Here is a 22,832-nt window from a genome sequence, read left to right as displayed (position 1 = left end):
GCTTCGAGCTGGTAGCTCCGGGTACTTGGCCGCAATCGTTAGCGCAATATTAACAGCCTCTGTGGTACCAATTCCCATTTTCTGAGAAATGCTTCCTACACTGTTGAGCATGAGCGTTAGATCACAAAGCGACAGCAACATTTGTAGTAGGTCTACCAGGATGAGCAAGATACTGGTGTTGATGGACGATTCGCGCTGCATGTTCGCCGAAATGAAGAACGCATTGGAGATCTCAATATTGAAGATAGTCATTTCTGGTTTCAGGTCGTCTTTCCCGAGAAGAATCCGACGCAGCACGTTTTTCTGTGTGATCTTGAACACCGGGACGATAAGTGCAACGCCGGGTTGCCACTGAAGAGGGACGCTGGCAAAGATAGCATTGAACGCCGTGTACACTAGTACCGTAGATGTCTGTGATACAAAAATTACTGAGAAGCACCGAACGTCTTGCAAAACTTTGGTATTATCGCGCAGGAAACTCCCTCTTGAAAGTTTTAGCGCAATAGCCAGTATGAATATCCATGGGCCAGATACCCATATTACCGTGAACGGTAGCGGGTACCACAACAATAGTGCCAGCAATAATACCATGCCATGAATTGCAAAACTCGCAATGATTGATGCCAACACTAATACGCGTCTGGAGATCTGAAGCTCGGCCACGTACTGACAAAATATCCACGATAGGGCGTAAGACTGAATAAACCCAGCTAGAACTCCTCGAATCCACAACATAGCACTGTGTGAGAAACCGCGGCTCGGTGACTCCAGCGGAAATGCATCGACAATTGCCGCACAAATCAACATTGGCAGCGGGGTGGTTGCTAATACTCCGAGGGCGCAACAACTACTGGTTACTTCACAATACTTCTTCATCAAAGTAAATCTCTCCATCGAATAGCTTCCATGCAGCTCCACTTGGACGGACTCCCATCGCTGAACAATCGCACGGATACCTGAGCCAAGCCGAGAAAGCAGGCCATCTAGCGGTGTCATTTTGCTCAGTGAAATTGAGGCTCTACGGTCGGACTGACCTTGTGTTGACGAGAAAACTTTTGCACTACGATGAAAATCCACTAAAATTAGCATTAGAGAACGCAGGTGTTGAAACGCAACACGTAAAAAAAAAATATTCACGTAGGCTGTTGGGTAAAATGGCCGAAACTTTTAGCGCTTTAATCGAAATACTACGACCCAAAGGTCCGAGCGTCATGATTGGCTCCATCCATGCCTTAAAGTCCTTAGCTGTCAAAACCAATCAGTTTAGCTCAGGTTGACTGCACGATCTGCCATACTGTCGCCTAAACTGAAATTAAATAGTGTTGTTTGCAATTTTTACAGCATCTTGTGAAATTAGCTTAAAAGTTCGCTTTCAGCTACCCCACTGAATAAAACCGGCATACCCATATCAGGTTGAAAAAATAAACGTGCCCCAAAATTGAGTTCAACTCACGAGGACCTCAGCACGAACAGTAGTCGTGGGCATAATGGAAATGTCTTTAGTGTTTGTGCATCCATTCAAACTTGAAGGTGAAGTCCATCCCTACACATTGGCGCATTTAACCACAATGTTATTAGAGGATACGACTAATCTGTGAAGCTCGCCCGACGTACCCAGTTGAGGAATAGTTGAGTGTACCAATACTAGCAGCCAGATCACCAGTTTGCACTGGATTACACCCCAATTTCTATTAACGGTGTGTGCAAGGTGCTGCAAGGGGGACTTATAGGTCATTTTGTGGAGCGTCCAGATTAACAACGCGAACAACACGACCTCCAAGAGTCCGTAGATCAGAATGTGTCCGATAACTTTCGAGAATTGGGTTTCACCTAGACCCTCCAACTGCGAATAAAATCTGCGGTTGGGCCAGTGAAAAATGATCAGAAGGTAGCAACCTGGAACGTTATTGACTCTGTTAGCATAATGATACTAAGAAAGACATTAGTTTGCTAAGTAAGCACTTACTATATGTCAGTGGCGTTAGCGCTTTCATGAGTTCACTCAGCAAAAAGAATTCCATGAAAAAAGTCAATTGGAGAACGTTTTGAAGCAAAAGATGGCGCTTTTCAACCGTCCTGGAGCTAACCCCGGCGACACCTTTGCCCAACAGTAAAGTAGGAGATTTGTACGTGCTCCCTAAACAGCAATCTGGCAGAATGCTGCTTTCAACTGGCGAGGGGGCAACTTGTGTTGAGTTTGAATTCTTCGCCATAGCGTTGGTAATGTCTCGGATTTTCGACAGTGTAGACACTCGAGATATTTCATAATTGGATCGTAACGATAACGATGTAGTAGGTTGCTTTGCTAGCTCAGGGTACTTGGAAGCAATCATAAGCGCTCTAGCGATGGCTTGGTCGGTTTCCTCGTTGGTAATATCTCTGATTTCTTTGAGCATGCGCTTCAAATCTGATAGTGAAGTCAGCATTTGCATAAAATCTAGCACGACGAGCATCGCGCTGCTTTTAATGGATTGGAGATTCTCCATGGTCGACGAGATAAACAGTGCGTTGGCCACATCGACGTTCAAGGTGACCATCTCTGGCTTCAAGTCATCTTTTCCGCGGAGAAAGCGGCAAAATAAGTTTTTCTGAGCGATCCTGAACACCGGGATCGTAAGGGCTGCAAGCGATTGCCACTCGATCGATACAGTTTGAAAGATAATATTGAATGCCGTGTATATCACCGCAGTCGACGTCGTCACTATCAATATGGTCGAGAAGCGCCGAACTTCGTTTAGAGCTTCAGTACGACAGCGCAGGAATTCTCCTCTGGCAACTTTCAATGACAACGCCAAGGTTCCTAGCCATGGGCCAGTTGTCCAAAACAAAGTAAAAGGGAGCGGATACCAAAGCAATACCATCAGGCACAGTGCAGTGATGTGAAGGGCTGCAGTTGCAGCTATTGCGGCGGACAGTAGCGTCAATTTAGACAATTTCAGTTCTGGTACATAGCGAGAGAACATCCACACGAGGGCGTAAGAATCGAGAAACCCCACTAAAACTCCCCGAATCCATAACGTTCCAGTATGCTTCAAGCCGAGATCTGGTGACTCTAACGGGAAAGCGTCAACAACCGCCACACAACCCAACGGAAAGAGTGGAATCGCCAACAATACCAAGAGCGAACACCAGGTACTGGTGGATTCTCGATATTGCTGCATGGACACAAACCGCTCAACTGAATAGCGACCGTGTAATTCCACTTGGATGGACTCCCATCTCCTTACCAGCGCACGAACGCGGGAGCCAGCTTGCGTATGAAGTCGATTCATTCCTCGAGTAAGCCGGCTTACAAGATGCAGTAGGTAAGTAGGATTGGTCGTGGTATTTCTGGACGTAAAAAATATCTCTTGTTACCCTTGCTGGGATAAAATAACTAGCACCGCTCAGTTTGATTTGAGATCAACTCTAATTGCAGAAGAAAGCGAGTTAGTTATGTTGTACTGTAACGGTATGCTAAACTTTAATGTTCGCTGGGGTAACGAAGAAAGCTTTGGCGCACGTTGTCTAATCTACTTCCCCGGGCACTATTCGATACGTAGTTGAGTTTATTTCGATAAAGTGTTTACTCTTCCGCTGTCTTGGTGACCAAGTTGGTCGTCTCATGAAATCAGGAAGCGGACATTTGGACCCGATTAATTGTCATGATATAATAGCCGCATAACACTATTAAATCGACGTACCAAAGTGCGTTAGACAAAACGATAGAGTTATCAACATCCATAGATCAGTTTGCCCTGAATCAGCCACATCTGAGACTCTAAGACAAACGCACGCTGATGACCTGCTCGCATTCCTCATATGCGCCTAATTACCGCAACTAACCACGTTAGTGATGCGACATACAGCAGTCAGAGCACGAAAGTCGTTAGAGTAACTAAGTGACTACAATACAAACCAAAAAAAAAAGTCAGAGCACGAACACGGGTAGAACCGTAGCACCAACGTTTTCGCCCTTCATTTCGGCGTGATACTGGCCACTAGGAAGATGTACCATTACCAGCATGTAGCCGACATAAAATAGTGGAACTACGACCTCCAATGAGATGCGATGACGAGGCATTCAGTAAACAACAGGTAGCCTTGTAGCTGCTGTTGACACTTGTCGTTTGCACGGTATCGCCAAGTTTATAAATTCAAAGCTGCCCTCGATAGCGGGTGCAAATGGCATGGCCGCTTGGAAATGGCTCTACTTGAAAACCTCTCAAACGTTTTGGGTTCTCTGCACAAAGAGCTGGCCGTGAATAACAAGTCATCACTGTTTCGATTTGCGTCAATAGAATGGTGAAGTTTAGACCGGATGATTGCCGTGTGACGATGCAATCCGTAGAGCTTGCTGATCGTTTGCGATAAATCGACAGCAGCAATTGTCGCGATAGCGGCAGGCGAGGTTGCTCTTTGCATGCACGTCGCCACATAGATGGCATTGAAATTGTCGACCGTGAGTGTAAAACCGCTTCGTGTGTTATGTCTTCACGGTGCTCAACGCACCGCAACACGATCTTCTTCACGATTATCTTGGGAGAAGAACAATCACAGGAAACTGATACTGCGTTCCCCGTGCTACGCGAAACAACGTTTGTGCGCCGGATGAGCATGATTTGGCTGGAGACAAAGTCCACATACTGCCTCGCCTGGGCTGGATGCGCCATTATTTGCCAAAGTATCCGCGGTATGCCAAGAACGACAAGTTTCGGGGAAAATGGCGTAAGCTACGACGGCAACCACGCACGCAATAAAGACCGTCGCTATGGATGCGGACAACAAGAGCAGCTGCCGCGATGAGGTCGCAACTCCATCGACAAAATACACGATGAATATGCTTCACCACCAGAATAAAACCCACTTCAACTTCTATTTCACCCAACCATTTCACCCACCCCTTTAATTTTTTTTTATCCCACCGCCGTCCTCTGCCCCACACAAATTATATCGGAGCTCCTCGCTCATCAGCCCAACATGGCTACACTTCCTGCTCCTGCTCCTGCTCCTCTCGACGACCCCAGCACCAGCTACGAGCTGCTGTTCCGGTCGCTGGCGCGGCACTCGCGGCTCTTCCCGCTGCGCAGCGCGGACGTGGCGCTGCTGCCGTCGCCCTCTTCCTTCTACCAGCAGCTGCTGCGCAACGTGCAGCGCGCGGAACGGCGTGTATCCATCTCGTCGCTGTACCTGGGCACTGGTCGCCTGGAGGCGGCGCTGGTGGCCGCCCTGGCCGCCAGACTGCGAGAAAAACCCGAACTGCAGGTGCAGGTGGTGCTGGACTACTCGCGGGGCCAGCGGGGCGGCCCGAGCGCCAGTTCCGTGACCATGTTGGCCCCATTGCTCAAGGAGTTCCCGGCCAACGTGGAGCTGCTGCTGTTCCGCGTGCCGCAGCTGTCCGGACTCAAGGCCAAGCTGCCGCCGCCCTTCAACGAGACGCTCGGCGTCTCGCACGCCAAGGTTTACCTGGTGGACGACACGCTCGTGCTGAGCGGCGCCAACTTGAGCGCCGACTACTTCACCAATAGACAGGACCGATACGTGCAGCTCACGCAGTGCGGCGGGCTCGCCCAGTTCTACCACCACTTCGTGGAGCTCGTCGCGGGCTTCTCGTACAAGGTGAAGCTCCAGACGTTGACAGGGGACGAGAACGACTACGAGCTGCTGCACCCGGTGCTGCCTCATGACTCGGAGGAAGCCAAAGCGGCCATGAGACGCAGCATGGAGGACCTGGTGGACCCGGACAAGCACAAGGAGGACGAGGCTGACGAGCTCACCGACGCCTGGGCCTTCCCGACGCTGCAGTTCACGCCGGTCGCGATGGACCACGACGAACGCGTGCTGAGCATGTTGGTGAAGAACTTGCCCCGTGGCTCGCAGCTGCAGATTGCATCAGGGTATTTGAACTTCCCGCCGTTCTTGAGCGAGTTGCTGGAGCGGTGTGGTGCTGGATTGGACGTGGTCTCGGCCGCGCCACGCGCGAACGGGTTCTACGATGCACGTGGCGTGAAAGGAGCGCTGCCCATGGCCTACTCGTTGATTGAGCAGGATTTCTTCGAGCGCACGCTCGGCCGCGAGTTCCCAACGGTGCTGCGCGAGTTCAACCGCCCCGGCTGGACTTTTCACGGCAAGGGCATGTGGTGGAGGCCACCCCCGCTGCCGGTGACCAACGGACACAAGGCGGAGCTGGGCTGGCCACAGTTGACCGTTGTGGGAAGCTCCAACTTCGGGCAGCGATCGTACGGCTGCGACCTCGAGTCCAACCTCGTGGTTTTCACACGCAACCCTGACCTCCAGTGCAGGCTGCAGGACGAGTACGACGCGCTCACTCAAGACACTGAAGTGGTTACTGAGCAGCTCTGGCGACGACCCGAGCGCATGCTGCACGGCTTGTTCAGCTGGAAGGATGGCCACTGGATCCGACCCGTGTCCAAATTCATCGCTGCGTACCTCTAAGCTCCGACTCGAGACCTGCATCAAGACGATAGAGCTCTACAATTTTCACTAGAATAGACCTAAGTTCCCATTGCCGTGCCAAATGTATTTTGCATATTGCTATGATATGCCTTCCTTCTAAAGCAACCCACCAACGGTGAGCTGCAGGAACACGCCCGAGAGCAATGGCAGGGTCAAGTTGTCGTCCCATCCGCCGATGTCCAGCAGCTCGGCGGCAGCAGCGCCAACTCCTGATGCCAGTGTGATCGTGCCAGCCACCGCTCCAAATTCACTGTCCACTACGTCAAAGTAGAAGTCCCTCTCCACCATCAACACCGCGAATGTAGCTGCAGCAGTGACGCAGAAGCAGCTGATCGATCCTTCCAGCGACTTCTTGCCTCCCAGCTTCCCCACCAACGCCGACAGCTTGTGTCGCCCGTACAGCGTCCCGATGAACGCCGCGGCTGGATCCCCCACGGACAACTAAACAGTGAAACACCACTGTAAGACCTCACACCACCAACTATTCTACCGTTAATTCAAACTGACCAACGCACATGGAGAATAGCGAGTCTTGCGACTCGGGAAGGGAACAACGCCAGCGAGAAGCCTGAGCCCAGCAAGAAGTAGTAAGCTCCGGGCAGCGCCGCCCTGGACACCTCGTACTGCCGCAGGATAGAGCCAAAGCACCTGATATACGCCGCATTCACCGCCTCGCTGCGTCCTCTGAGATCATGCAGCCCATAGAACAGTACTGCAAAGCCCAGCAGCACCGCCGCGCCCGCCGTTCGACCGAAGAAGCTCGAGGCCGCATAGATCATGGCCCCTGTGCCCACATGCTGCAGTTTGCGCTGCGCGTGGAGGTCGTCGCGGCGCTTTGCACCATTCTGCGCCGCCTCCAGCGGCCGAGCAGACACCACGTACTGGAACGCCAGGATCGCCGCCACGCACGCGGCACAGACGGATAGAGACACCCCTCGCTCTCCGTCGCTCAAATACATCGGAGACCAAGTGAGCGAGCCGTTATTAACGGATTTGAGGGGGCTGACGTACTTCAGCCCCCCTCAAATCCGTTGATGCATGTATTAATAACGGCTCACCTACACCTCCCGAACCGGCATTAACAGGCGGCGCCGCCTAATATGTACGCCTAATGCGCCGCGGTGTGCAACGAGGTATCGTCAATTTCCAGCGCAGTATCCAGCGTGGTGTCGTCGCTGTGATCTCATGTATGTATCACCGCTCGATGGCATCGATGGACGGACCTCGACGCGAGCGAGAGTATCCACGGGGTGTATGTCAATGGATTCTCACACGTCACAGATCTTGGTCTTATTCCTGCGACGTGTGCGCACTTGGCTATTCTCGTCGCACGTAGCATTCATCCGTGTGGAAGTTTCGTGGGCTTGAAGCCTCGGGGCCCAAATTTACCGCTCTTCCTTGCGAGAGACTGGTGGGTGGGCGGATCAGACGGCCCAATCCAGCTCGCCACGCGTTCTGAGGCCTCCACTATCCATCTCCTGAGTTTTGAGCGTGCGTGCGTCTATGAGTTGCCAAGTAGCAGAGTGCCGCATAGACTCCAGCAGTAGCAGCACTAGCAGTAGCAGTAGTCCCGACAAGCAGACAGCCATGATTTACCCGGCGGTGAGGCCCAGCGCCACTTCAGAAATTGACATGGGCGGCGACAAGGCGGCGAGCTTGATCGAGAGCAGCGACCCGGAGCTGCAGACGCTGGCGGCGGACGACTTTGAGGTCATCCGCGTGCTCGGAGTCGGCACCTACGGCGTCGTGAAGCTGGCCAAGCACAAGCCCACGGGCACCAGCGTCGCGCTCAAGGTGCTGTCCAAGGAGCACGTGGTCACCACGCGACAGGAGAAGCACATCTTGAGGGAGCGCGCGGTGCACCTGCAGCTGCAGCACCCGCTCGTGGCGAAGCTGCACGGCACCTTCCAGGACGACGACTGTCTGTACCTGGTGCTGGAGTATCTGCCGGGCGGGGAGCTCTGGAGTCTCGTGTACTCGCACAGTGAAGAAGAGCAGGATGGAAATGCGGAGATTGTCAAGACCACGCCGCAGTTGAAGCTGCAGGGATCGATGAAGGACGACAATGATGAGCTTCGTCCTGCCACACCCGTTAGAGCGGCAAAACCAGCGATGTCCGAGTCGCTGGCGCCAATTCAAACGCGCACTCTGGATGCAGGTGGTCTCAGTGTTCTACGCAGTCAGTTCGGAGGATTAAAGGAGGAGTACGCCGTGTTCTACCTGGGCTGCATCCTGAGCGCGCTGGAGTACTTGCACGACCAGGGACTGCTGTATCGTGACCTGAAACTTGAGAACCTCGTGCTTGACAAGGAAGGATATCTAAAGATCTTGGATTTCGGCTTTGCCAAGCCCGATGCGCAACGAGCTGAAGATACCGACGACAGCAGCGAGCAGACCCAGAACGCGCGAAACCTCACGTTGTGTGGAAGCATGGACTATATGGCGCCGGAGGTGCTTCTGCGCCAGTCGCACGACCAGCGCGTGGACATTTGGTCGTTCGGCATCATCATGTACGAGATTCTGCTGGGCAAAACGCCATTCTACCACGAGAACCCGCGCGAGCTCGGACGCAGGATCACCAACGAGAACGTGGAGTTCCCGAACGAATTCGAGGAAGAGTGTCCGCTGGCTTGCGACCTCATCACTCAGCTTCTAGTAAAGAATCCCGATGAGCGGCTATCGTCGATGCAGAAGATCAAGACGCACAGGTTTTTCTCGCGGATGTTTTCATGTCCTGAGGACTGGCAACGATTGCTACGCCGAGAGTACGACGCACCATTCACACCCGAGCTGAGCGGTCCGTTCGACACATCTTTCTTCCAGACCATTGACGACGACTACCAAGAGGCGTTGGAGGCGGATGTGGAGCCCTACTTCGAGGACGGCTCCAACATCTTCCGCGACTTCTAGTCGACCTGGCCAGCCTCTTCATTTCTGTCTCACGTGTAAAACTGCCGATCCAGCTACGACCCCAGCCCAGCACTCGCACCCTCCCGAATTCCTCGTCTCCCCACTAATTTATCTGGTCAGCGCACCCTCACGCCCCAGCAAGCGATAGATAGATCATTTTGATACATAGAGCCAACAAATAATATACTGGTACTAATACTTCTAGCAAGGTAGTTAGGTAGCAAAACAAAAAAAACACCCTTATATCATAATACATGATGCTTCTTTTTTAAAAAAAGCAAAAAAAAACATACATCAACGTGGTACCCGTTTCCCGGTACACTCTTCATACAAACTTCAAGTTCCGCCAAAGGTCGACGCTCTCGAGCAGTCCGTTCGCTTCAACCTGCCTCCTCCTCCTCTTCTCCCCTCCGTCCTCGCTCCATGGCCGCGTCTCCGTCGCAGATAACGCTGCGTGTGCTCCGCCCGTCCGACAACAACGAGGACTCGCAGCAGCTCTGGTCGCAGCCTTCTCCGCCGCTGGGCATCGTGCTGGGCTGCGGTCTGCTCGCCAGCGTGAAGCTGCCGCCCGACGCGGAGCTGGACGAAGCCCACGCCACGCTCGAGTGCACGGCCGGACGCGGCGTCTGGGTCTTCAGCGACCACAGCAGCCGCGGCTCGCTGCTCAACGGCCAGCAGCGCGTGCACAACGACGCGGTGGTGGTGCGTCACGGCGACAGACTCACGCTGGGCCGCACAGAGCTGCAGGTGGCGCTGACGCTGCAGACGCACAAGACACAGGACCGGCCGGAGGCTGAGGAAGAGCAGCAGGCAGAGACCAATCAGGAGCCGCAGCCGCGGAGCGCTCGCCGAATGGCGCAGCGTCGAGCGTCCACGCCCTGGGGCGCCGCCGTGTCGGCGTCCAAGGCCCAGCAGGCCAGGCAACGGCTGCCCAGGATCGAGACGTCGGGCCCTGGCTTCGCTGAGCCCGCAGCTTTTGATGCGGTGCAGCCTGTGGCGGCACCGCCGGAGTACACGGCGTCGCCCGTCCCCGGGGCCAGGTGGAGGCGGAAAAGGAACTCTATCGCCACCACCACGTTGACCGCGGCCATGAGGTCGCCGTCGCCGCCGCTGGACCAGCACGGACACGGACACCCCAATTCGTTCCATAGGTCCCGCACGCGGTTCGTGCAAGGGGCGGAGGTGCCGTCAGTTGGGTCTTCGGATGGGGAAACGACGGGGAAAATGGCACGACCGCCGCCGTTAGAGTACTCGAGCTCTCCGGCGGTGTCACCGTCGTCGCTGGCAGGACGACAACGCCATAATTTGTTCCAGCAGCCGCCACGTAGTGGACCTACACCGGGTACGGGGTTGATAGCGGGAGTACCGCCGCCGCCGTTTAGCGCGGGGGCCCGACCGACTTCCCGACGCGATGACCTGCGCATTCAAGTGTCCAAGAAAATGGCTGCCGCTGCCCCGGCAACTGCGGGGAAAGTGAACGTGCCTCGCGTGGTCCCGAAAGTACTGGAATTTCAAGCTCCGGCATCGCCCGTGGCGCAGAGAGATATTTTGAAGCAACAGGAGTCGCTGCAGACGATCTTGCAGCACAAATTCGAGGAGGAGCAACTTCTTAAACAGCAACAGGAGGAATGGATGAGGCAGCACCTGATGCCGGTCGCTGAGCACCCGTCTGGGGTGTCGACACCGACACCACCGCTGTCCCCTATCAAAGGCGACGAGAAATCTGCAACAGGTATCGATCCGGATGAGTTGGCATTGTTCCCTGTTCAAGCCCCACTACTCTTGCGCACGCTTTCACTTGGTATTAGTGAACAGCGTACGTTAAGGCCGAGTCCACGTCTTACAGCCGCCATTCGCGCCTCCCGAGCTCGCCAAAACAGTTTTGAAGAAAACCCCAGCGAAATGAAGCATCGGGATAATAAGGGACGTCGAAAAACAACAGCGCTTGTTCTGGGTCAGGTCATGGGTGGCAAGAGCAAGGAGAAGGCCAACAGTCCCGTCAAGCAGAATGAGCTGCGCACCTCTGACGAAAGTGTCGCGTCCACAGCGACGACAATTGTGACCTGTCATCGCCGTGTCACAAGCTCGGTACGCCTATGCTGGTGCTGCTTTGACAAGATGACTTGTTGCTTATCATTTTTAATCTCTTTTTCGAGCAGCTCTCTTCCGAGTCTGTTAGTTCCGTTGATCTCTGCGATTTTGTAGGATACGAAGAGGAGGAAGACGCTGCAGACACTGTTACGTCTTATACGACCCCCGACTTGTACGGCTCGGCCGAGCTGCTGCGTCGCTCACGAGAGGATACTACCCTCCTGTTCGATGCCAATCGAAACAGCGGTAGCGATGCAAAATCGATGTACGGGACATTGTCGCCGCCTCTATCCAATATCTCAAGTTATTCGCCTTCGAATGCGGCGGACACGTGTCTTGGGTCACCTCGTCGGCGAAAGGGAACCGACACCCCAGATACGTCGAGCTCCAGCAGCAACCAGATCGTCAATGACAGCCCCGTCCCCAGCCTCGACAATACTCTCCCTCTAGGATCACGTGTGTGGAGCCCCAGAGGTGGAAACTTCGACCCGCAGTCTCCCTACAAGTCGACTGCGGCTTTCAAGAGCAACCAGCAACCCCCTCTGCGTCGACCAGCTCCTGAGCCTGAGGACGCTGATGAGCGCGAAGGTGCGTCGGAACTTCAGCAGCGACAGCCGAAGCCTCAACCATTTCGAAGACATGCTTCCTTTCGCCGTCATTCCCTGACGCCGCTTTCGGGTATCCCCTCATTCGCTGATAACAACGAAAGCACAAACTGAGACTAATCCGTCGATCGTGAAATATTTCGAGAAAAAGGCAAGATAGCTATGTACTAGTAGTAATAACGTGGTGTGAATCGGCGAAGGTCGAGATGCTACAAGTGCAGTATTCCATAGCTGTACAATTGACTCGGAGTTTTACAAAGACAACACCTCAAAACAGTAGGTGCATCTACTTACATTCGATTCAGGCTTTTGGGCCTTGCAACTTGCAAGATGCAACGCATGATTCATGATATCGACTCACAGTTGTATTCCCACTACGAGCGCCGATTATGGACGTCTTGAGATCGTGCTCTACGTCGAGTCAACCTGGCCGGCGCAGACTGTCACACGGAGTAAGGCGGTCACGCTTGCTGAATTGCACAGCTTGTTTCAAAGCAGCAAGTGCGATGTTGGACTTGCAAGGCTCTACAGTACTGTACACCTACACTACAGTGCAACGCGTGCATCTTGACGCAACATCCAGCATGCGTACGTGGGTGATTTCTTTCGCGCGCGCGTTAGAATCAATCGTCACCTGCCAGCCGCCAGCCTAGCAAACATACATATCCAGGCCGACATGCATGAACGTCGCCGTTGTATAATAATGCAATAGTAAGTGTATCACGTCATGGCCGCGCTAACGGCAGATGGAATGCGTGTGAACAAGGTGGACTCGGGCAGATTTTCGGCTCGTTTGGGCCAGTGGACCAGACCTGCACGCCTCGCAGCTTGAAGTGCAGCACATGCCCATCCGAAATCGCGAGAAACGTAACAGTGAGGCGCGGAGAACGACCAGAGATCGACGGTGCTGCAAAACTTTCGAGCGTGTGCAAGGATCACCTGCACCAAAGTCTCCCACCACTACGCAGGCTTGCACCGCAGTGCATTTCAAAGGCTTTACTCTGCTGCACTATGCAAAGCATGTAGGTTACATGCTTTCCTTGTCCGACGAGGAAGAGTCAGCTCGCATTCGGTGTCGCCAAAGCTCGAGGCGTGGGGATCGTTGCAGCACGAGCCGCTCAACAATTCCCGACACCGTTCGCAGCATGAACGCCCGCTGCGCCAGTTTCTGCGTGTGCCAGCGCGCATAGACGCCAACGGAGGAAGACGACTCGGATGGGGACTCGGGCTTTTACGCGCCTTTGGCAGGGCTGGATTGATCCCAGCTGGCCCCGCGGACACGACTATCCTATCCCCTCCTCGTCCGCTTTGCACAGTTCGCCCCGCTCCAGTCTTTGATCCTCCGGCAGCACGACCGAGTCGCTGCACCGAGAGAACCAACTTGTCAGCGACTGCACAGAGCTGCTCAATCAATTTCCAGGTGCGACGGCGGCAGGTCGGACGAACAGGTCGCATCGGGCGGATCGGAGACCTTCACAATGGCCAGGGCGAGCAGATGGCCGGGTCGCATGCTCGCGCTTCTAGCGGTGATACAGGTGGGGACGACCGTCTCTCAAACTTCGTCGGACTCGTCCGGTAGCAGTGGCAGCAGTGCCGGAAGTTTGGCGGCGCTCAAGACGCAGCGTCAGGAATGTCTCGCGTCTCCGCCCACGCAGGTCACCTTGACGCAGAGCGCGTCGTCCTCCAGCGCAGCTTATGTCATTTTCAAGGACTGCGCCATCTTGACCATCCGCGCCGACACGCAGAGCGACGGTACTAAGTCCATGGACGCCTCCGGACAGAGGATCGAGGTTGTCAAGAGCTTCCCCGAAGTCGAGTCGCTGTACGTGTCATGAACACCCGCCGTGATACGGGTGGATGAGGTTTGACGAGCGTGCTGGTGGGAATGTGTGAACAGGGATTTATCGGGCAACAGCATTGCTAACATCCAGGATTCGGACGGCACCTCCATCACGACGCTGTACGTGGCCACTGGTTCGATCGTCGTGTTATCTACCAAATGCTGACAGTTTTTTGTTTCATTGATTGCAGGGATTTATCCGACAACGGGATTCGTAATATGAACAACATCTCGATTCCTGACAGCGTTACTGTCCTGTAAGTCGAGGTTGAGCTTGCCGCCCACATTTGTATCTGCGGGTCTGACGTCTTTACTTGTAACACGCAGGAACTTGGATAATAATTACCTGACAGGCCTGACGAACGGCGACATCCCGAATGCCGTCACATCGATCTCGATCCGGAACAACAGCATTACGTCGCTGCAGAGCTTCACAGTGAGCGACCAAGCCCAGTCCATCGACCTAAGTAACAACGCGATGACGAAACTCTCTAGTTGGCAACTCCCCGACAGTCTGCAGTCGTTCAGGTGCCAGGACTGCGAAATCAATATCATCGCGGGCGTGGTCTTCCCCGCGGATATGTCGCTTTCGACTTTGGACCTCACTGGCAGCAATATCGAGAATTTCGAGGTTGCCAACTCCAGCGTTGCGGTGCTGGAGGCTGTGGACGACCTCGTGGTTACGACAGTCGGAGCGAACTGCACTGACAGCCATGCTGTACCGTTAGTTGCTCGCTCGATGAACCTGTGCGTGCTCTCGGACGGATACTTCGACGCGAAATACCTCGTGGGTGGATCGGGCTCCTCCAGTGATCAAAGTGGTGGAAATTTTGCGGGAGGAGGAGGTGGCGGCGGCAGCAGTGGCTTCAGCAACTGGATGATGTTGGCGATGATCTGTCTGGGAGCGATGCTGGCCTGTGTCCTTGGCGGTGCCGTATTCGTTATCTACCGCCGCAGACAAAAGGCCCGGGACGAAGAGTTGAAGGAAGCAGAGAACCTGGAGTTTGACCCGGACGTGTCGTCGTCATCGAAGGCGACCAAGTACATTCCCGGGCACTTGACAGGCATGTCAAATACGGACCGTACGAACTCGATGCCCGAAGGACTCATGAGCGACTCGACGGCCAACTTCGTGCTGAACGACATTCGCACAGACGACGATATTCAACAGTGCAGACTCCTGCAGGAAGAAGTTGTACGCGGAAAGCTGCTCGCCAAGGGCGGCTACGGTGCCGTCTACAAGGCCACATTCCAGAACGAGAAGGTGGTGACGAAACAGCTACTGTCTGAGCGTGCGCGTGACAAGCGCTACCTGGCCAGCTTCATGGAGGAGATCCGCATCTGCTCAACTTTGGATCACCCCAAGATCGTGCGCTTCATCGGCGTGACCTGGAGTACTCTACTCGACATCAGCATGGTCATGGAATACATGCCGCGCGGTGACCTGAGCACGATGCTGCAGAAGCAGCTACAGCGCGAAACTCACGACGAGATCGCCCGTGACGGCTACAGTTGGTTCCACTCGGTCGGCGAAGGCGAGAACATGAAGTGTAAGTCCCTCATTGCGCTCGACATCGCCGAAGCTTTGGTGTACCTGCACTCGTTCGAGAGCCCGATCATCCACCGCGACTTGAAGCCCAAGAACGTGCTCCTGAGCGACACCTGGGAGGCGAAGCTCACGGACTTTGGAATCAGTCGCGAGCTGGATGAAGACCAGACTATGACTGCGGAGATCGGCACGGTGTCCTGGATCGCCCCCGAGGTTCTGCGTGGCGAGCACTACTCCGAGAAGGCCGACGTGTACTCGTTCGGCGTCATTATGACGGAGCTGGACACCTGTCGCCGACCGTACTCACTGGGCATCCCGGGCGAGAGCAACCGCGGCGGCAACAACAAGACGTCGAACACTCGCATCGCGGTGTTGGTGAGTGCCGGATCTCTGAGACCCGAGGTGCACACAGATTGTCCACGCAGTGTGCGCGACTTGGTGGACAGGTGCTTGACGTTCGATCCGGAGGATCGTCCGTCGGCTCTACAAATTCACTACGAGCTGCGCAACCTGGAACTCGGCGAGGAGGAGCTGGCCGCTTCTGCGAGACGCATGACGCGGACTCAATCCAAGGCGAGCAGCATGGGCCACTCCGGTCACCGTCCGTTCCGCCCTTCATCATGAACTGATGGTGATGTTGGAAACCTGTGAATGGATCAAGAGTCGAGAGTCGAGTCTGAGGACTGGAATTGGGGCAGATAGAGGGGCCTCACGAGGCTGGGGAGTGCCTTTCAATTTATTTAATAAGGATTTTGCCATGCTGACACTGTAGTGTATGCTGCTAGTCTTCCATGTTGGCTCTTGCCACCACTTTGGGAGATCCGGTGGAGTTGAAATTGAGTCTGTCGCCGATACATGTACAGTGCTGCACCATGGACTGTATGTCGCCTTGGTAAACGACCGGGGTAGGCATCTTTAATCCAGCTGTAGCTGTTCCTTACATGCGGTAAATCGCTGTCGTCAAGGCCGGTGCTTTTAGTTTTCGAGCAAAGTGTTGCGTGGACCCACCTCAACATGAATATCGCGAGGTGCGACTGGCGGCTGGAAACCCCGAGCGTTGCATGTCTCCGCCTGGTGTTTTTGTGGTGGGGTTTCTCTGGAGGAAGGTGGAAGCCTGCTGTCCGACGTAACAACCCGCAAATTGCATGGACCGGCCTCAAGAGAGCACTTTCGGATGGGGAGCGGACTGTGCCCTGTGTCGCGCATCAAAAACCGAGCACTGCGCACTGTGGGGCTTCAGTTTGCTACATTCGAACGTGATCTCGTTAGGAAGCCCCGACGTCGCGCGGGCACGTGAGCGGGACGTACACTTCAAATGAGACGGACACGTCTTCCGCGGTGCGGACTGGCGGTGCTTGGCGTCATCTCGGCCGTATTGGTGAGTCCGAGCACCGCGCGGGTTTTCCAGACGAACGCGTGCGTGAAACCAGCGCCCACACTCGCCACGCTGCGACGGAGCGATAACACCGCGTCGAACGCCGAGGTCGTGTACTCCAACTGCTCCGTCGTCAAGATCAGCTCCACGTCCAGCAACGGAACCACGACGATCGATGCGAGCAACTTGGAGATTCAGGCCATCGCCAGCTTCCCGGATGTGACCACGCTCGTGCTCTCCGGGAACGAGGTCACTAGTATCTATGAGGACACCCAGGCTACCGTCAAGACACTGTGCGTAGTACCTCGCAGTCTGAAGTTTGGTTTTGCTGTCCGATCGAAGCGGTTGACTTGTGTGGCACTTTATGTTTGGCTTCGAACAGGGACTTGTCGTCGAATGGTCTCAGCAGCGTGGACGCCTTAACCTTCCCTAGCAGCGTGACTAAGCTGTACGTATGAGTCGCTGCTGTGGTTGATAGTCCATCCCCAGCGTTGACATTGAATGCGCTTTGTTTTGCAGTGTTTTGGACGGGAATTCCATCGTCGGTGTCGACAGCGGCGAGATCCCCGACACCGTGTCAGCGTTGTCTCTGAAAACCAACGGCATCATCGTATTAACCGGCTTCACCTTCAGCGACACACTGGTGACGCTCGACACGAGCGGGAACACAATTCATGATCTCTCCAAATGGGAAATGCCGGCTCAACTGGAGGCGTATTCGTGCCAAAACTGCGGCGTCCAGAAACTATCAGGTATGACGCTGCCAGCGGCCGGGACGCTGACTGCCCTCGATCTCTCAGGCAGCACAATAGACTCATACGAGATCGCCAACTCATCGGAGCCGCTTATCGCGGCGCTTGGCACATTCAAGCTGACAGTCTCGAGCTCCAGTTGCAGTGACTCGAGTGCTACGAAGGAGGTGGTGCAGTCCGTGTCAGTCTGCGTGTTGCCCGATGCCGTCTACAACAGCAAGTATGTTATCCCTGGAACTGTACGTGACTCAAGCGGAGCTCCACCTCTACCTAATGGCTCACAGGCTATCGAGACGTCCTCTTCCTCCAGCTCGTCTTCTTCCGGCTGGATGTTGGTGGCGATGATTTCAGGAGTTGCGCTTCTCCTCGTGATCATTGGCGGTGCTGTGGCCTACCTAGTGTTTCGCCACCGCCGCACGAACGAGAAGTTTAATGACTACACGGCCGATAGAACCTCCGGATTCCGATCTGTCGATGATATCGTCCCCAGCAACAACCCGACCGCCCACACTTTCTTCGATAGGACCTTGAACACAGGAATGATGGAGGTGGAAATGCACTCGGAGCTGGACGACACGATAGTGGGCACCAAGCGCCGGGGAATGAATAGTACGGTTAGTTCTATGGCATCCACCAACATGACGCGGGTGATCTCAGCCAGGCATTTGGACAACGATATTCGTACGGACCAGGAGATGCGGCATTTCCGTCTCATGCATGAAGAAGTGACGCGCGGCAAGCTGATCGCGAAGGGCGGCTACGGTGCAGTATATAAAGCCACCTTCCGCGACAAGCAGGTCGTCACGAAGCAACTTTTACCCGAGCGAGCTCGAGACCCGCGGATGCTCAACGACTTCATGGACGAAATCCGCACGTGCTCGACGCTCGACCACCCGAAGATCGTGACGTTCCTCGGCTTCACCTTCAGCTCTCTCATGGACTTGTCCGCAGTGTTCGAGTACATGCCCAACGGCGATCTCGCTTCCCTGTTGCAGAAGCAGCTGAAGAAAGAGACCCGTGATCCGTCAGCTCGTAGCTCGTACGGATGGTTCCGTTCCAACAAAACGGAGAGAGGAGGCCTGAAGTGCAAATCGCTGCTCGCTTTGGACGTCGCAGAAGCCTTGGTCTACTTGCACTCATTTGAAAGTCCGATGATCCACCGCGATCTCAAACCGAACAACGTGCTGCTCAGCGAGAAGTGGGAGGCCAAATTGACGGACTTCGGTGTCAGTCGCGAGCTCACGGAGGACCAGACGATGACTGCGGAGATCGGTACCATTTCGTGGATTGCACCCGAGGTGCTGCGCGGCGAGAGGTACTCGGAGAAGGCCGACGTGTACTCGTTTGGCGTGATCATGACGGAGCTGGACACCTGTCGACGCCCGTACTCCGAGGGCATTCCGAACGACGACAACCGCGGAGGCAACGTCAAGCACACGAACGCTCGCATCGCTGTACTCGTCAGTGCTGGAAAGTTGCGACCATCGTTGAGTCCGGACTGCCCCAACAGCGTGCGTGACCTGGTCGACAAGTGCTTGGACTCGGACCCGGCCAACCGGCCGTCAGCACTGCAGCTCCACTACGAGTTGCGCAACCTCGAGCTCGCGCTGGACGACCTGGCGATCACCGGGCGGATGTCCAACCCCATGCCCCGAAACAACTGCAGACCGCCTCGCAGGCCAACAACACACCGATCGGAGCGCGGACGGAAGCCGCCGCCCATGGTACACCTCGTCGAAGACGACGACATCGCGCTGCTGTCTGCGGAGCGCCGAGACCACGTCAACTATTATGTGTGAGGATGATGAATGGAGTCGCGTACAGCCAAGTCCAGCGAGAGCAGCAGAGCAGAGCATTGTAACAACTGAGAAATAGTCAACTACCTTAGCTTATTCTGAAGTTCAGCCGGTCGACCGACATACACCCCACGTTGAAGTGGGACGTGTGGCGTCCGTCGAGCACTTCTGCTGCAGTACTTCAGCACACGATGATCACTGATACAGCCGAGGGTGAAGGGTGTTGTGCCCCGGCTGTTCTACCGTGTGGGATATGAGCACTTCGCTCCCCATCGTCACTGCACCCATGGTCGGTCGTTACCAGCGGGCACGAGCTCTTCTACCCAGCGGACTGGACTGCTGGCAGTCTCCGATATCCCTATTCATTCCTCCATCCATCCATCCGCTGGAAAACGGTAACGGGTTCATGAGGATGTGGGCGTTGGCGGTCGCTGGCGTTGTGGCGGCGGTGCCTCGGGGTCTGCACGCAGCATCGACATGTCCGAAGTCCGGCATTGCACCACCGGCGGAAGTCACGTTGGCCGCGGCAGCTGATGGAGCTGACGACGTGGCTATCCTGGTCAAGAATTCCGATTGCGATGAGGTCACCATCGACGCCACGAGCTCCGAGAACCCGGGCGAGTACATGATCAACGCCAGCTACGTGGACATCGAGGTGGTGGAGAGCTACCCGGCAGTCGCGAGTCTGTACGTTGAGACCGAGCAAAATACCATTGAGGGGAATGTGTATTAATGCTGCGTGCGGCGGTGACGATGGCAGGTGGCTGTGGAACAACAAGATCAAGACGTTCAAGGCGGTGGGGACGTCCGTGACGGAAATGTGAGTGGGTGGAGGTGCCTTATTGCGAAGTGCCTGGTGTGTAAAATGCTGACGGGTGTGTGCTGATGCGCAGAGATATTACAAGCAATCAGTTGACGTCGCTGGATGGCTTGGAGTTCCCGTCGAGCGTGTTGATGCTGTATGTGGCCTTACCGCTTTAGAGGTTTCGCTAGTTGGTTAAGGGGGATGCCTAGATTTGCTCATGGGATTGTGCGGTGCTCTTTCGATGGCAGGACGCTGGACCTGAACGCGCTCACGTCCACGAAGGCATCAAATTTCCCTGATAACCTGCAGAAGCTGTACCTGCGCAAGAACTCGATCGACTCGCTGGCCAAGTTCCGCTTCTCATCTTCTCTGCAGTACTTGTACCTCAACGGGAACCAGCAGCTCACGACTCTGGAAGGCGCAGTTTTCCCCGACAGCCTGCAATACCTGTAAGTTCGCAATACGTTGTGGTAGCCCACCTGGGGGCTTTCACGCTGACGCCTTGCCTGTTCGCTGGTGAGCAGAGAGTGCAGCGACTGCCGAATTACAGAAATCGTTGGCGTCACCTTCCCTACGAGTCTCACGAAGCTGTACGAACTGTGCTTGAACCATTTTACCCAAATGAGTTTAATCTGATGCCTACTCCGCTTGCGTTGGCTTTAGGACACTGGGCGGGACGACCGTGACAAGCTTCATCATCCGCAAGTCCGATGTTGCCCTACTGCAGAGCGCACAACTCAGCCTCACAGTGAGCTTGAGTTCTGATGCTTGTTCAAGTGTGTCCGGCACCGTCACGGATATCTCGGACAGCATTTCCGCTTGTGTGCTTGACGGTGAGGCTTTCCATCCTACAACCTTTCGATGCCTTCGTTCTGACCATCTTAACCACCGACATGCGCAGATAAATCGTTTTCGAGCCTGTATCCGATATCTAGCAGCGATGATTCTGGTTCGGCAGCTGGAACTAGCTCAAGCAAAAGCTCCAGCAAAGCTTCTGGAACTAATGGAGGCGGCACCAGCACTGGAAGTACAAACAAAAACTCAGGAGAATCGGGAACAACCGTCGTCACGATTAAGGAGGGATCGAGTTCCAACGCAGGGCTAATTGGCGGTATAGCTGCAGCTGTTGTCGTGATAATCCTCGCGATCGTGGGCTTTATCGTGTACCGCCGGCGCCAGCAACGACGCCAGCGGAGAGACTCGCAGGGTGACGGCTTTTTGGCTCTGAATTCAAGCAAAGACCGCACCATGGGTGATACAACTTTGGATTCACGCACGGTGTCGCTCCCTCCATCCTCCGGTAGCGGCTACCTCAGCAACGACGTACGGAACGACGAGGATTTGATTCCGTATCGCTTGCCGATTGAAGACGTCGCCATCCTGAAGGAACTCGCGAGTGGAGGATTCGGCGTTGTGCATCTCGCTCAGCTGTACGGCCAGCTCGTGGTCGTCAAGCAGATTCTACCCAAGGCCATGTCCAAAGACCTCTTGCGTCGATTCATGGACGAGATCCGTTTGTTCGCGCGAATGGACCACCCCAAGATCGTTCATTTCGTCGGCTTAGCGTGGACGAACCTCATGGATCTGTCTCTGATCGTCGAGTACATGCCCAGGGGTGACTTGACCACTCTGTTGAGACAGAAACGGAGTGAAAAGGACAGCCGTCGGACCTTTTCGTGGGTCGGTGAGACCTCTCAACCGCGGAGCAAGGTCGACATCGCGTTGGATACTGCGGAAGCGTTGGTGTACATGCACTCGTTCGACCCGACGATCATCCACCGCGACATCAAGTCGCGCAACGTGCTCTTGAACCACGAGTGGGAAGCCAAGCTCAGCGACTTTGGCATCTCGCGAGAAACGTCCGAAGAGTCCACCATGACCGGCGGCATGGGCACCACCGCTTGGATCGCGCCTGAAGTTCTACAAGGCGAACGGTACTCGGAAAGCGCCGATATCTTCTCGTTCGGCATTCTGCTGAGCGAGATGGACACATGCGGACACCCGTACAACAGCAACCGAACCGAGGACAACGCGCTCACCGACGCGAAGATCGCGTTGCTGGTGAGCACGGACGCCATCAAACCAACGATCGAGGACGACTGTCCGCCGGAGATCCGCGATTTGATCCTCCGCTGCGTCGCGTTCGACGCCGGAGATCGGCCGACAGCCGTCGCGCTGCACTATCAGCTACGCAGCATCGCCAACGCGTACCAGGACGTGACGATGATGTAAATTCCACGCTAGAAAGTATACGAGCTGGTAAATAGCAGCTCGGTGGAGAAGGTGCTCCTGTTTAACGGATTAAAATGCAGGGTACAGTAGCTCCTTTAGCTCTTGGTCCGCCCCACACTCTGCTGCTGCCAAGTGGATTTGATGCAGGTTCAGATCAGCCCGGCTCATCCACTTCAACGTCACCGAGGAGCCGGTCGCGCACTGAAAGTCTCGTATCCAGCGGAAAACAAGTTGCCGGCACGCACGACAGCGACAGCTTCATGCCACACTTCGCTTGTCTGGGATATCGCCACCTAGGTGCAAGGCGTCCGGAGGCAGTGACAGCTTCCTGTCGGATACTGCCACGTGACGCTGGCTGGCTTTCGCTGAGCTGCAACGTCCGCCTGCTGCTGGACTCATAAGACCAAGGAAGGCCAGGTGC

The 22,832-nt window shown here is 55.0% G+C and overlaps 6 protein-coding genes across 6 annotated transcripts; 5 read left to right on the top strand and 1 right to left on the bottom strand.

Annotated features, from left to right (window-relative positions):
* Positions 1 to 4,959: 4,959 nt before the first annotated feature.
* IUM83_11871 (phosphatidylglycerolphosphate synthase) lies at positions 4,960 to 6,435 on the top strand (the record flags this gene model as incomplete). Its single annotated transcript, XM_067936458.1, has 1 exon — positions 4,960 to 6,435. One exon carries the CDS (start codon positions 4,960 to 4,962, stop codon positions 6,433 to 6,435), a length of 1,476 nt encoding a protein of 491 aa, XP_067792212.1.
* A 117-nt stretch (positions 6,436 to 6,552) lies between these two features.
* IUM83_11870 (phosphatidate cytidylyltransferase) lies at positions 6,553 to 7,415 on the bottom strand (the record flags this gene model as incomplete). The annotated part of the gene is made up of 2 exons (XM_067936457.1): positions 6,553 to 6,897; positions 6,972 to 7,415. 2 exons carry the CDS (start codon positions 7,413 to 7,415, stop codon positions 6,553 to 6,555), a joined length of 789 nt encoding a protein of 262 aa, XP_067792213.1.
* A 628-nt stretch (positions 7,416 to 8,043) lies between these two features.
* On the top strand, positions 8,044 to 9,366 carry IUM83_11869 (AGC protein kinase; the record flags this gene model as incomplete). Its single annotated transcript, XM_067936456.1, has 1 exon — positions 8,044 to 9,366. One exon carries the CDS (start codon positions 8,044 to 8,046, stop codon positions 9,364 to 9,366), a length of 1,323 nt encoding a protein of 440 aa, XP_067792114.1.
* Positions 9,367 to 9,789: 423 nt separating this feature from the next.
* IUM83_11868 (TKL protein kinase) lies at positions 9,790 to 16,075 on the top strand (the record flags this gene model as incomplete). Its single annotated transcript, XM_067936455.1, has 7 exons — positions 9,790 to 11,182; positions 11,309 to 11,454; positions 11,526 to 11,722; positions 13,483 to 13,884; positions 13,960 to 14,022; positions 14,094 to 14,159; positions 14,230 to 16,075. The coding sequence occupies 7 exons, from the start codon at positions 9,790 to 9,792 to the stop codon at positions 16,073 to 16,075; spliced, it is 4,113 nt and encodes a 1,370-aa protein (XP_067792113.1).
* A 691-nt stretch (positions 16,076 to 16,766) lies between these two features.
* IUM83_11867 (TKL protein kinase) lies at positions 16,767 to 19,377 on the top strand (the record flags this gene model as incomplete). The annotated part of the gene is made up of 3 exons (XM_067936454.1): positions 16,767 to 17,119; positions 17,209 to 17,274; positions 17,346 to 19,377. The coding sequence occupies 3 exons, from the start codon at positions 16,767 to 16,769 to the stop codon at positions 19,375 to 19,377; spliced, it is 2,451 nt and encodes an 816-aa protein (XP_067792106.1).
* A 409-nt stretch (positions 19,378 to 19,786) lies between these two features.
* Positions 19,787 to 22,411, top strand: IUM83_11866 (TKL protein kinase; the record flags this gene model as incomplete). The annotated part of the gene is made up of 7 exons (XM_067936453.1): positions 19,787 to 20,061; positions 20,135 to 20,194; positions 20,268 to 20,333; positions 20,428 to 20,628; positions 20,704 to 20,769; positions 20,843 to 21,012; positions 21,081 to 22,411. 7 exons carry the CDS (start codon positions 19,787 to 19,789, stop codon positions 22,409 to 22,411), a joined length of 2,169 nt encoding a protein of 722 aa, XP_067792105.1.
* Positions 22,412 to 22,832: the final 421 nt, after the last annotated feature.

This window comes from Phytophthora cinnamomi (genome assembly GCF_018691715.1).
Source record: "Phytophthora cinnamomi strain GKB4 chromosome Unknown Contig37, whole genome shotgun sequence".
NCBI lineage: Eukaryota > Oomycota > Peronosporomycetes > Peronosporales > Peronosporaceae > Phytophthora > Phytophthora cinnamomi.
This window is presented reverse-complemented; position numbering and strand designations above follow the sequence as displayed.